This window comes from Streptopelia decaocto (assembly GCF_964273445.1).
Source record: "Streptopelia decaocto genome assembly, chromosome: 4".
NCBI classification, from domain to species: Eukaryota; Metazoa; Chordata; class Aves; order Columbiformes; family Columbidae; genus Streptopelia; species Streptopelia decaocto.
The window spans coordinates 12,613,523-12,626,818 of record NC_138658.1 but is presented as its reverse complement, the minus strand read 5'-3'; the positions used below and the strand labels follow the sequence as shown (position 1 = coordinate 12,626,818).

The 13,296-nt window shown below is 37.6% G+C and overlaps 1 protein-coding gene and 1 long non-coding RNA gene across 2 annotated transcripts in view; one reads left to right on the top strand and one right to left on the bottom strand.

Moving 5' to 3' along the window:
- LOC309438817 overlaps positions 1 to 7,718 on the bottom strand; it is a 65,402-nt gene extending 57,684 nt beyond the window's left edge. Inside the window, exon 1 of the long non-coding RNA XR_014183870.1 lies at positions 7,697 to 7,718. This is a non-coding gene — a long non-coding RNA (uncharacterized lncRNA). The remainder of the gene's footprint in view (positions 1 to 7,696) is intronic.
- LOC309438757 (uncharacterized protein) lies at positions 3,790 to 6,506 on the top strand (the record flags this gene model as incomplete). The annotated part of the gene is made up of 4 exons (XM_082050575.1): positions 3,790 to 3,927; positions 4,037 to 4,075; positions 5,553 to 5,672; positions 6,396 to 6,506. The coding sequence occupies 4 exons, from the start codon at positions 3,790 to 3,792 to the stop codon at positions 6,504 to 6,506; spliced, it is 408 nt and encodes a 135-aa protein (XP_081906701.1).
- Positions 7,719 to 13,296: the final 5,578 nt, after the last annotated feature.

Here is a 13,296-nt window from a genome sequence, read left to right as displayed (position 1 = left end):
GGGAGGGTGAAAGATGCAATCTTTCAGTTCAGAAAGACACAATAAGAACCTAAATTGAGAGGAGTCAGATCCTATGTAAAAACTTTTCCAGTCTTTGAAGTTGTACAGATCAGTTTAGTCAGTGTGTGTCATCTACTTTTACTCATTTTCTAACAGAGAAAATGATCCCTTATTCTTTATATTAGGCATAAGTCCTACAAAACCAATAAACAGTGCACTAAAACCACAGCAAGACACAAACATTCTTCTCCCTTATCCACAAATACTGTTTTCCTTTAATACATTTGCTTTACTGCTAACTAATCTTCCTTAAAAATTTAGGCAAGGCTTTTAAAGCATTCCATAAAGCTTTTCTGATATGGTGCATTTTACAGTGTTTTTCTTATAATGTTGTTTTAGTGTAACAATATTTTATTTAGAACAAAAATACAGAAATCAACCAACCTTTCATAATTGTGCATTGAAATCAAAACCAAATCAAAACTAAAACCCCACAGATGACATGGTCACCAGTACCTGCTCTCAGTACTTTTTAAGGGTAGGATTTTGGGGGCTCAGCATTGGCAGCACTATCGTATCCTGTGTGATTCCAAGGCAACATAAAGGAGTAATTTCGGTTCCTGTGGTGAAGTTGGGAGAGCTATCTTAATCAGCGCACCTCTGAATAAAACCCAATGTAACTCCTCATCTAGTAAAAAACCACAAGCTCAGACTGAATGCAATTACTGAAGCCTGACAAGTGCAAGAAGTCCAACACCATACAGAGAGATATATTACTGTATTTAAAAGTTATAGCACATCAGCAGATTCTCATGTGAAAAAGCCATCCATCTCTGACAGTATATGAGCCCCTGAGCAGACACTGAACTACTGGTTTGTTATAATCTGATAAACAGCACTTAGGTGAAAAATACACAAGTAAGAAAAACTTAATTAAAAAAAAAAAAAAAGGACAAAGAAGTTCCAGACACATCTACTGAAACACGACAGTACCACAGGGAATTGTCGGGGGGCTTATACCATCATGACAACATACCAGTCACAAAGAAGGCCGCTGTACAGCTGACCTATAGTCTTAGTAGTACCATGACCATGAATGTTCTGCCTGTGTCCCTGCAGATGCAATTTTTTCTACTACTTGTGGTCAGATTCAGCTTCTTTCTACTACTTGTGGTTAGATTTGGTTTGTCTTCCATGTACACATTGAAGAGAGAACAGCCTATAAGAGTAGTCTAACTACTTTGGAAATTGCTTAGCTAGCATAGTGAAGACTAAATTTTAAGCAGGACAGACTCCTAAAACCTAAGGTGTAATGCAAACATAAAGTTATGTGTTAACAATAACAGAGTTTGTGCTGTTTCTGGGTTTTTCAATACACTCCAAGCCATCTCCTCCCAAATCCAATAAAAATGGTCAAAATAAGATCTGTCGCCTTCTCCCACTGGACCACAAACCCTGCAGCAAAATGTTACAGGAAAATTAATCACTCAAACTACTGTGTACAATTTATTAAACACTGCATATTCAAACTTCAACCCTTGCTGCCTTGAAATGCAAGCCTCTTTTATTCTTTAAAAAACATTACCAGATAAAGATCTGACTCCAATTACACCTAAACTACAACTAAAATCATCGTTTTGCACACTATGACGTAAAAACAACTTAGGAAACTGTTTTTAAAAGCCCTATGGTCAAAGATGCGTGGGAGCTAGTTACCCAAACAGTGTTAGTTCTTTAGCAGATCTTGCTAAAAATTGGATAGAATGCTCAGGCTTTATCTTTTTTTTAAGTTCTCCACGATTTGCAAAAGAAAGCAATAGTCCAGTGCTGGCTGTGTTGTATTTTAAGCACTGATGCAAAAAAAAAACCCCAGTGCTCCAGCACAAAGGAAGTGCTTAGAGCAACCTCTAACCTAAACTGTGCTACAAACTACTCCAGAAAGGTGTCAGATTCAGAATCTCAAAGTCAGTGCTTCCACATCTATTTCCATGTAATATTTTGTAAAGAGGAGAGAAATCTCCACAATATTATTGAGCCAATGTAGCAAAGACTGAATAGCACTGAAAACAGTAAACAGTTATTCCAATTTCATTACAAACAAAAACACGTCTTGTGCTCACTATTATTTCTGTTTATACAGTCAAAACACATCAACTTAAACCGAACAACTAAAAAACTTGCATAAAATGATCTAACTTTATAAGCACCCTGGAGAAAAGCTGAGAACGCAGCGTTCAGCAGTTCACCTTTGCAGTCATAACTCATTTGAAACTGTTTACTATCAATAATAACTACAAGACAAAAGATATAGTGCCAGAAGACATCTCAAACTGCGCAAATACTACATATTGCAAGTTACAATAGCTACTTGGGGCTTCCGTATGACTATACACATTAAATACCTGTACTTATTTCAAAAGCAGGAAATGAATACTAAGCTCTCCAGCAGCTGGGATCATGCTGCTAATTAACACCAGTTTAATGGTTAGTGGACAGACTCTAATAAGACAAATTATAATAATGGACTGTATTTAATCCAAGCAGAAGTGTATCCTAACCAACTCTGAACCCATTCACTCTCCCTCAGATTACATGATCAGAACCTGTAAATTTCCACATGCAGTTTTACATGCAGTGGCGGCTGGAGCAGTTACCCACCCAGTCTTGCTCATTCTGAATGCTACAAAACTTCAACCCACAATAGCATGCAAACCCAGAATTTATTCCACACAGTTTCAGCAGCTGAATTCACTAAGCAAAAGAATCGTTTCATATAATGTTAGAGACTTCTGGGCAGTAGGGGGAGTATTTAGCTCAGAACTATACTCGGAATTAAGAAAACTTTCGAATTTTAAACTCTGCACATAGCATTCCAAAGATATCAGTCAACAGACCTCTGAACCAGAAAAGAACAACAATTCAGCAATATCATGCAAGTTCAGCATCAAATGACTGCTTACTCTCAACTTCAGTACTGTGATACACACCACAAAATGCAGTGGGTTAGGTATCAGTGAGAAAAATCTGTAAATACTTTAAAAAGCAGTGTATTTTCATTATAAGCTGGAGAAAAGTGAAAGGTGCACACAAGGAAAAAAGAACAGCATTAAGACATACAGTAATAGAAAAATGGTTTAACATCCCAAAACAAAGAATCCTGCCCTTTTTTTTAATAAACATTTTAAATTTGATGGTATAAAGACTGACTCACGCACCTCAGCTTACATTAACTGGCTGTGTAAAAGATGACAGGTAAAACCACCTTCAGACAGGAAGCCAAGTTTCTTCCTGTTGTTTCATCAACAATTACTAAAATGAGAATGCTTCTTTCTTCTTCAAAAATGCCACAGAATTTGTGGAAGGATAAATACATACAGATAAACAAACAAAATGGTTAAACGATACATCTTTAGAACAACATTTTGTGTGGCAGTAGCATATTCTATGGGGGAGTGGGACAGCGCATGAGGGAAAAAGTGTTTCATGCAAAGAGACTGTCAAAAGTGAGTGTGGGCTTCTCTTACCCCAGTGAATGTAGGTAAAATCCCTCTTGCTTTATAAAAATTCCAAAGTGTCATCAGGGGAGGAAAAACAAAAGTAATGAGTCTTGCCATACAGGTAGAACATATGAAAAAATGTGTAATAAAACCTCTTTTACATGACGCCCCCATCTTTTTCCCACCCCCCAGAAAAAGAGTATAAATACACTAAACAGCTTAATGACAACTTATCAGCTCTCATCATATATCACCACTCAAATACTAGCATACAGATAATCAGAACACTGACATGATGTGCAAAGTACTGATCTTCAGCTGTATTTCAGCTGTGATGCTTATGACCACTGCTTATGGAGCACCTCTAGCAACAGAAAAACAACAACTTCTTGAAGTTTTAATAAAAGATTTAAAACTCCTGGAAAAAAGCAAGAATGTAAGTGGATTATTTTATTTTATTATAAGTTCCTTTTCTATTTTTTTTCTATGTATTTTTTCAGAAAAAAAAATTAATAACTTTTTCTCCCCCTATTCTACAGAAGATTCATCTTGATCTTTACACACCAAATGAGAAACAGGTGAGTTTAAATTTTCTGTTTACAGAAGGATTTCTATGGTATGGCTACTTTATGTTATTGAGTTACACCAAAGTAACTGGCTTATTAGAAGGGCAGATATAAAATACAAATCTGAATAGCCTGAATTCAGCCTAGGGAGTTTGGTTCTTAAAAGACACTTCTACTTTTGATTTGTGTTTTCAAACATTAACAGGGTAATACACAATTTTGCCTAATTGTTCTGTGCAATATGTAACACAAAATGAATTCTCCCTATTGATCCTGCTTAATACATGGTTGAATTAACATAAAAATGTTCCATGAATCATTTAAACATTGAGAATGAAGTTAGACTTAGAAATAGATTAATTAAAGCAATCTATATGAAATTGCCCATATATTATCTAAACTAGATGCAGAACCACTAGTAGGTTCTGTTTAAGAATTTATAAGTGTTCTATATTCCACCAATGATGAAATTCAGTTATGCTCTATCTAGCTCTTTTCAGGAATAAAACTTTACCAAGCCATTCTGGATATATTAGCTGTATATTCATGTTTTATGGTATTTAGTTAATATCTAAGACTTAGTTCCACAAGAATACTATTGATTGCATCTTTCTAAAAATTGCATACCAGAGTGCAGCTAGCATTCTATGTACACCTTTACCACAGACTATTCATCATTGACAGGTCGCTGATCAGTATTACTTTGCTTTTTAATTCAGCGCACAAGTATATCAACAAACAAGAGCATCAAGTTATTTAGTACTTGAAAGTAGTTAAAAGTCTTTACACAACTTATCTGTCAACTACTTTAAACCTCCAATTAAGTTTTTAATCCAGAAGAATTCTCACTTAACAGTCATCTTGTCTCAGTAAAGATTTAAAGTCAGATTCTGCAACCACTTCCTTATCTGAGTCATTTTTCTCATATGCTGGCAACATCAAGACATAACTACCTCAGAGCTCCTGTACTCAAATGCAAATGTATGAGGCTGATTAATAACATTGTCACTGAGTGCCTGAAATAGCTTGTGAGAGTGATGCGTAAAGTTATTTATCATATTCAAAAGCCAGATCAGCTGTAGACATTAGACGAAGCAACCAAAGTGCAGCAACTGAATATAGCTCTGAGAAGGCCACTGTAAAACTGACAGAGGCTTTGACTATTAACCCTTTCGCTAAGGCATGATTGGCACATGGTAACTGGGACTAATGCCTGCTTTAGGAGCCAATACTACAGCTTCTGTTCTCAAGAGATATTCCCACATTTTGAAAATGTTCATTATTCACGTTTCAAAAGCCACAATTTACCACAGAACTAAGGCCACGTATAACATCTTACAGTACAAGGGGAACGAATGAAATATAGGTTATAGAAAAAAAACAGTCTCATGGCTGATAAAAGGATAAAAACAATGGGCAATCAAGGTTTTTAAAAACTGAATAAATTGTTTTCAGTAAACAAGTCGTAATGATTTTCTGACTGTTCTAGGAGTGCAGCTGGCACACTCTACAATGTTACCTGACAGAAATGGGCACCCTGGAAAATGAAATTGAAGCTGAGGACTTGCAAAATCTTCGAAATATCAAAATGAATCTCCAGAGTCTCAGGGTAGGCAATCGTTTTACCCAGTTAAAAAAAAAAAGTTTTAGTGTTAGTGAAAGACAATGCCAGGATCAGTGGTTTTGTGCTTCAAAGTCTATGTGTTATCATCCCTTAAGAAGATGAGGTTATATACAGAAATATCATAACATTAAACTATGTGACAACATCTATTTGCATGATCAGCCTGCACAGTAAAATATATTTGATCCCTTCTAGTTATACAAGTCAACATTTTAAAAAATACTACATTTATTTTCTTTACTAAATCATGCAAGGCATCTCACGCTGACAAAAACTTGCTTTTAGGAGCATAGTAATGATTTGTGCAAGCAATGGCTTTGAAAACTGTGCCATAAATTTATGAATGTAAAGGAATCAACAATAAATTAATACACCTTGATATGTTACATAAACAATAGCTTAGAGATCCTTTACTCATTTTAGAAATCCTCTTCAGGCTAGAGATTAAGATTTGCCTCTGCTGCAGTATTTATCATAGAGAGTGAAAGCATTTATCTTGTAGTATTTTTACATTTACAAAACACTTTTTATAAGCAGCTGCTTCATCATGTCATCTCTTAACACTTACCAACCAAAAGCATCAAACCCCCACGAAGGGTTCTTTTTTCTTAAAAAAAAAAAAACTTAACATACAGAAGTTGATGTATTATTGCTAAAACTAGCTGGCAACAGAGTTGTCACCAATCAAAACAAATACCTGTATTGCAGGACCTGACTCCCCAAGGAACTGGATGCAAGATCTGTGAAGCTCATGACAAGAAGAGGTTTCCTGCATTTCACCAAGAACTGAACAACTTTCTGATATCTATGCTAAAATAATCAGATCACCATTTTTATTTTTACTGCTCCATTATTTATTTAAATATTTAATTATGACTAATTTATACATTTTGCCCTGTGGCTTACCAGCTTGCTGTCCATTTTGGGACCACTGTATGTTCTTAGCCTGGGTGATAAGACAGTCTGTTCTAAGATCACATTTGATCCTTTCTGTAAGCCCTACGGGCTCAAAATGTATGTTGGAAAACTAATTAATTCTCACTTTGTCAATAAACTTAGAGAGACAACTATTTATTGAAAGAACTATTAAAAGTTACTTGTAGATGATATTTAATAAATTTTGATAAAATATAAAAATTCATGTCCAGAGTCTTCTTTGTTAAATCATACTGGGTTTATCTATGGTAACTTACTAATCTGCTTTTTTTAAAAACCTGATTGAAAACAAAACCCAAAATCACTTGCCAGTATACAAACATACAGGTAACCAGACTCAAAACAAGAGACCTGCAGACAACCTTTTTAAAGGAATATAAAATACCAGTTTATGCTGGCATCCAGCACAAGGTCCACAACTAATAGTACCAAGTTGTTTCACCCCATCAAGAAACTCAAAACCCTGAACTTTTTTGGTGAGTTGCCCTACTTAGCTACATGGGCTTTCTGCTATATTTTTTTACAGGATGCTTTTTTCTTCTTGTTGTAAGCAAAATAGGTAGTTCTCAAAAATCTTCAGAGACAAGAAACATTATGAAAACAATAACACCTGATGTAATAACTATGCAGGTAACTGAGGTATCAGTGTCCCAGAACACTTACATAACCAACTCTTTCCAGCAACAACCAATATAATACTAACAATTAATGTATAAATCCTTAAGAACATGTACTGCCTTAACTATTCACAATGAGCTTACTTCAAATGGAGTAAGTCACATTGCATTGTAAGTTTTATGCAGAAGGAAACTACTAAGAGCATCTTTTACAATCCAAACCCCACCACTGAAGGCCAACAATGCAAGCTGTAATTGATGAAAGTAAGCACACTAGAGCAGTTATCAGCCTATCATTTAGTCTTTGATGTGTTTTGCTGGTGGGTGTGGTATGGAGTATTTGAAGCTATACTTAAACACCAACTAACAATGGAAAAACCAGCCGTTTTCTTGAACGCTGTGAAGAGAAAATAAGTGTTAATGATAGCTTTCTGCCAAAACTGGGAAAATACTTACAGCGCTGGTATCTGTTGCTCTACTTATCTTCTCTTCCCACAGTGAAGGAGTGCACTGTCCCCACCCACAAGAACTCAAAAAAGCAAATACTGTCAGTCATCCCCACCACAAAGAGATCAGCTCCACCCTCTTCACAAATCAGATGCCTTCCAAATCACAGTCTGCAATAACAGTAAGACCTAAGCACAGAATGACCTGGAAGATGATAAAACAGACAAGAAATTTATTCATAAAAATTTGCTCTACTTTGTCAGTCTTTGTAGAATAATGCTTCTCTTTACATACATTCCTTCTACATTCCTTATTCCTTGATAAATTCTTTAAAGCAGCATGCAAAAAGAATTTTAAAAATTCTCCTTTAAACAAAGACAATATTTAAAGACATAGTAAGCACTGAGCCTATGAGAAAAGTCAGAACGATTAGCCTTAAAAAATCCCATAAGAATGTAAGACTGACGCAAATGACTTGACTACTACTGCCAATTCTAGAGGAATTTTAGTGTGCAGAATCTTGCAAAACCACCCATAGCTTAGTTTCCACATTAATAAAACCAAATAATGCTGAAATTGCCCAGCAGTGACACTAACCTGCAGAGTCAAATCCAGAGATGTCCTTGAACACCTGCTGGACGCCCTATCAGTCTGTGTCTGATTAGCGTGGGAAGCTGGTATAAGGGGGGGGGGGCTGACTTCCACTCTAATGCTGAGTAGTAGGCACGGAATGGAAACAGAGTTACAGTATACAGTAAATATACACAGTCTACATGGTTTAAGACTAATAATTAATAGAATTACAGTTGTAAAAACATACTAAATAATGTAATTGCAACCCAGTTTCAACAATGTGGCTTTAGACTATCCATTACTCCATTCAGTTTTTTCACTGGGTTACTTAATAAACGTAACCTTTTGAATCAGTTGCATCTAAAGCCTCTAATCTACAGCAGATAGCTGCACCCTGAAGTAACAGCATCACGCATAACAAAGAATCGTAGAATACCAGGCTGGAAGGGACATCAAGGATCCAACCTTTCTTGGCAAAATCAGAATCTAGACAAGATGGCCCAGCATCCTGTCCAGCTGAATCTTAAAAGCATCCAATGTTGGAGAATCCAACACTTCCCTGGGCAGCTTATTCTAATGGCTGATTGTTCTCATTGTGAAGTTTCCTTCTTGTCCAATCGGAATCTCCCCAGGAGTAACTTGGAGCCCATTATGCCTGCCTCTTCCATGTGACTCCTTTTTTATAAGACTCCATCTTCTTTGTAGCCACCCTGTCAATACTGGAGCACGGTGACAAGGTCTCCCCTTAGCCTTCTTTTCTCAACACTGAGCAAGCCCAGTTCTCTCAGCTTTTCCTCATACGGCAGCTTCTCAGTCCTTTGATCATCTTTGTGGCCCTTCTCTGGACTCTCTCCAGCCTGCCACATTTTTTTGCATAGTGGGGGCCAAAACTGAACACAGTATTCCAGGTGTGGCCTGACATGAACTGAGGTAAGTGGGATACTGACTTCTCTGTCTCTGCTGGTGATGCCCTTGCTAATGCAGCCCAGCATCCTGTTGGCTTTCTATGCTGCAACAGCACACTGGTAACTCACACTGAGCTTGTTGTCCACCAGGACCCCCAGCTCCCTTTCCACAGAGCTGCCCCACAGCCAGTTAGATCCCAGCCTGTGCTGCGCTCCTGGGTTATGTTCTCCCAGGCACAAGACGTTGCACTTGCTCTTGCTGAACTTCATAAGGTTAGCCCACTCTTCCAGCCTATCCAGGTCTTCCTGCAGGTGGCTCTCCTTTCCCAGGTGTCCACTTCCCTACTCAGTTTGGTATCATCAGCAAACTTCATCAGGGTACACTTGATCCCATCATCCAAATCACTTATATTAAGAAGTGCTGGGCCCAATATCAGTCCCTGGGAGACCTCACTTGTGACAGGTTGCCAGTTCGAAACAGAGCCATTTGCCCTTACCCTCTAGGTGCAGCCTTTCAGCCAACTCCCCACACACCACACCGATCACTTGTCTAGACCATAATGCATCTGTTTCCCCAGGAGCACGCTATGGGAATGCATGTCAAAACCTTTGCAGAAGTCCAGGTAGACAACGTCCACCACTCGCCCCACATCAACCAAGCATGTTACTTCACTGTAGAAGGTGATCATGTCTGTCAAGCACTGTTTGCCTTGGTGGATCTGCACTAGCTTTTCCTCAAGCACATGCTTCATTTTACTTGTGACAAGCCCCAGGAGGATTCATTCCCAGGATTCATCCCCCATAGCTTTCCCAGGGACTGATGTCAGACTGATGGGTCTATAATTTCCTGGATCCTCCTTTAAGCCATTCTTGTAGATGGGGGTGATATCAGCCTTCCTTCAGTCTTCTGTGACCTCCTCAATCTCCAGTACTTCTCAAAGATTGTGGAGAACAGCCTCACAATGTCATCACCCAGCTCTCTCAACACCCTTCGTAGTGGCTTTGCAAACAAATTCCAGTATCAGGCCACACACGTTTGTCTGCATTGCTGCCCCAGCTCTCAGCAGTCACAAAGCGGGTACAGGAACAGTTTTCGTTGAACATAGTTAATAGATAAGGCTTCCTTTACCATTTGCTAAAGCATGAGAAACCTCAACTCTGAAGATCTGGTAAAACCTACCTCAGGATCAATCCATGCAGTTGGACATCCCAAGCAGAATAACCAAGACCTTTTCTAAGTCCCTAAACAGTAAGCACTCAATAAGATAGAAACTCTCAAGTACTTCAGAAATCAAGAAAAGATGGTAAAGAGACACTTCCCCATGCAATCATATGAGGCCATGGCTCACGAACGATTTCATAAAACAGATGCAGTGACATGCACTTGTGGCATACATGTGAAAATATATACATGCTTTGGGCCTGTGCAAACCGCTCTGGAACTGGGCTGCAATATTCTGACACAGCTGCAGGTTTACAGTCATGGAAAACAAAAGCTTTGGCTATGCTGGCACCAGTTTTGGGGACTGCCGTGTCACTTTTGTACCACAATTGTCCTCTGCTGTGGATTTTCAAAATGTTTGCTGGCTCATTCCCTGTCTGGCATCTCCAACAAGTGCTTCAAGACACCTTTTTACAGAAGTACCTGTTTTACTATGAAGTTTGCTGATACACTGAGGCAGCTGCAGGAGGAAGTTGCTTGTGTTGCTCATGCTTATAGTCACAGGGCCTTTCAGATTCCAATCAACATTTTAAGTTCATACGTCAGTTTCAGCCACACATAACTGTATGTTTCCTAAAAAGCATGCAAGATGTTTGCAAAGCATTGTGCACAGCAGTAGATAATAAAAGTTAATTGTGTCACATTAATAAAATGCATGCTGGAGAAGCATTTAAACACACTCTTGCCCTCCTCTAGAAAATCTAAGGCAAGGTGTAGTGTAAAAAAACCTTGGAATTAAGTATTGCTACTTCGACACTACACCTGCTCACTACACTTCTCTGGGCAAAGAGGTTTTCAGACTGCCATGACATATCACATGATAAGTATAGACAACATTGAGTTTAACACAAAAGTGAAAAGCCTAGGTTAAATAAAATACACTGTCAGCAGAACTGAATACGATAGCTCTGAAGACAGTGACAGAAATCAATTTACATTTGTTCATAAAATCTATAGAAAAAACACACAATGGACTTCTCACTAAAACCTGTACACTTACAAAATACCAACTGGATCATTATTAATATGGAATGTAACTTTTATCAAGTTCTAGTCAATGAATAATCTAGTTTCATTTGATGGAACTAGAAGTGTACTTCCCCACCCATTTTGTGATACTATCACTGTATTCCACTTCGTAGCCATTTAACATTTTGTTAAAAAAACAAAGAGAACATCTGAAGTTTTAAAAATATTGCTAAAAATTTTACATACACCAAAAACACTCTGCATGTATTTTTGTCTGTTAAATTTGCAACTAATTACAGGTAGATTTACATACTTCAATAGTAGCTACAGGACTGACTCCTGCATTTGCCCAAGCTTTAAAATAAATCTCTAAAGAAAAAGGATATTCTTTTGAAAGCACCTAAAAAAGCATAGTAAGGTGAACTTCACGGTATGTACCTTTTCCCGTAAGTTGGAAAAAAACCTCAACAGAATCTCATACACTCCTACTTATGAAAACCAATTTGAGTTCTTGCTTGATATCTAATTTTAATACCAATATAAAACGTATGCAACATGTGACGAGGCGTGGCACAAGCTGGACATGTGACATGCATTATGATGTGTTGTATGTTACATGTAAGACACATGAAAAAGTGATACATCGTGTAGCATTTGACATATATGTGGTGTGTTAGACATGACATGGCTGTTATCATGTGACATGTAATGACATGTAATGACATGTAATATGCATGTGACAGTCATATGACATGAGTTACATGTATGTGACGTATTCCATGTAACATGACCTATACCATGCAACATGTGACATCTCATGTACAATGTGATGTGTGTGATATTTTGTGACATGTGAATGACATGGACATGTATGCCGCAAGTGCATGTCACAGGTGACATGTGTACCTGTTGGTAATACAGCTTCAGTGTCATTACTGGAACCGCAGCACTCTGGCTTCTCTCAAGCTTGTAGAATTGTACATTTTGGAATTACTGAAGCAGCTGAGGAAAAACATGGCCAAAATACCTACATGTTTACATTTACTAGCTCAGTGCATTCTGCATATGTTTTAATTCAACCAAAGCAAAATCCAGATACAAGAACTGGATCCAAGCTGTTGTCATCAACTTGTTTCTCAAGGATACAGCTATCATGCACATCACATCTTTTTCACAACAGAACCTCTCTCCTCTTAGGAGAGAATCTAAACTTCATAGATATCTTGGTTTGCTGCTGATTAATAAAATGTCTGAAGTATAAAAAAACAATCCAAAACATTTCTCAGTTGTATGTATTTAAGGCTTTTAGGTAAATTACGGGAAACATCTTAGTGATGATGTCTCAACGAAAGTGTAAAGCAATACAGAAAGATGGTCCAGTAGAGTATAAAAAAGCTAACACACGGTCAAGAAAATTTCTTGTTTAATATTCCTGAAAAACAGCAACACTATGCTCTAAGCCTGGAATACAATGGCCACTCTCGAGCATTCTTGGAAAAGAAATATTACAGGGAGCAAATATTCTGTGGAGTATGTGCCACAAAAAGACAAAAAAAAACCACCACTCCCCCCCAGGTTACAAGACAGTAACAGAAAACTAAATAGCAGAATTGCAAAAAAAGGTCAAGGACAGAGTAATAACAAGTTAGTGAATTTCAACCACTTGAAAAGCAACAGATCACCTACTGCAAAGACTCCATGTACTTGTTAGAAAAATGGATTAACAATAAGAAGCTGAAACACCACCACAACCGTATACTATTACTGATGTATGAAAACATTCCATAACAGATTCCTACACTTGTAGGATATAAAAAGATCCAGTAACATAATGAAAGCGTACTACCTAGCTGCTATACACTAACATTTCAGAATACCACACAGAACCCAAGTATTGTATTCAACAACATCCCTATAAACATCATTATAATGTCAACATA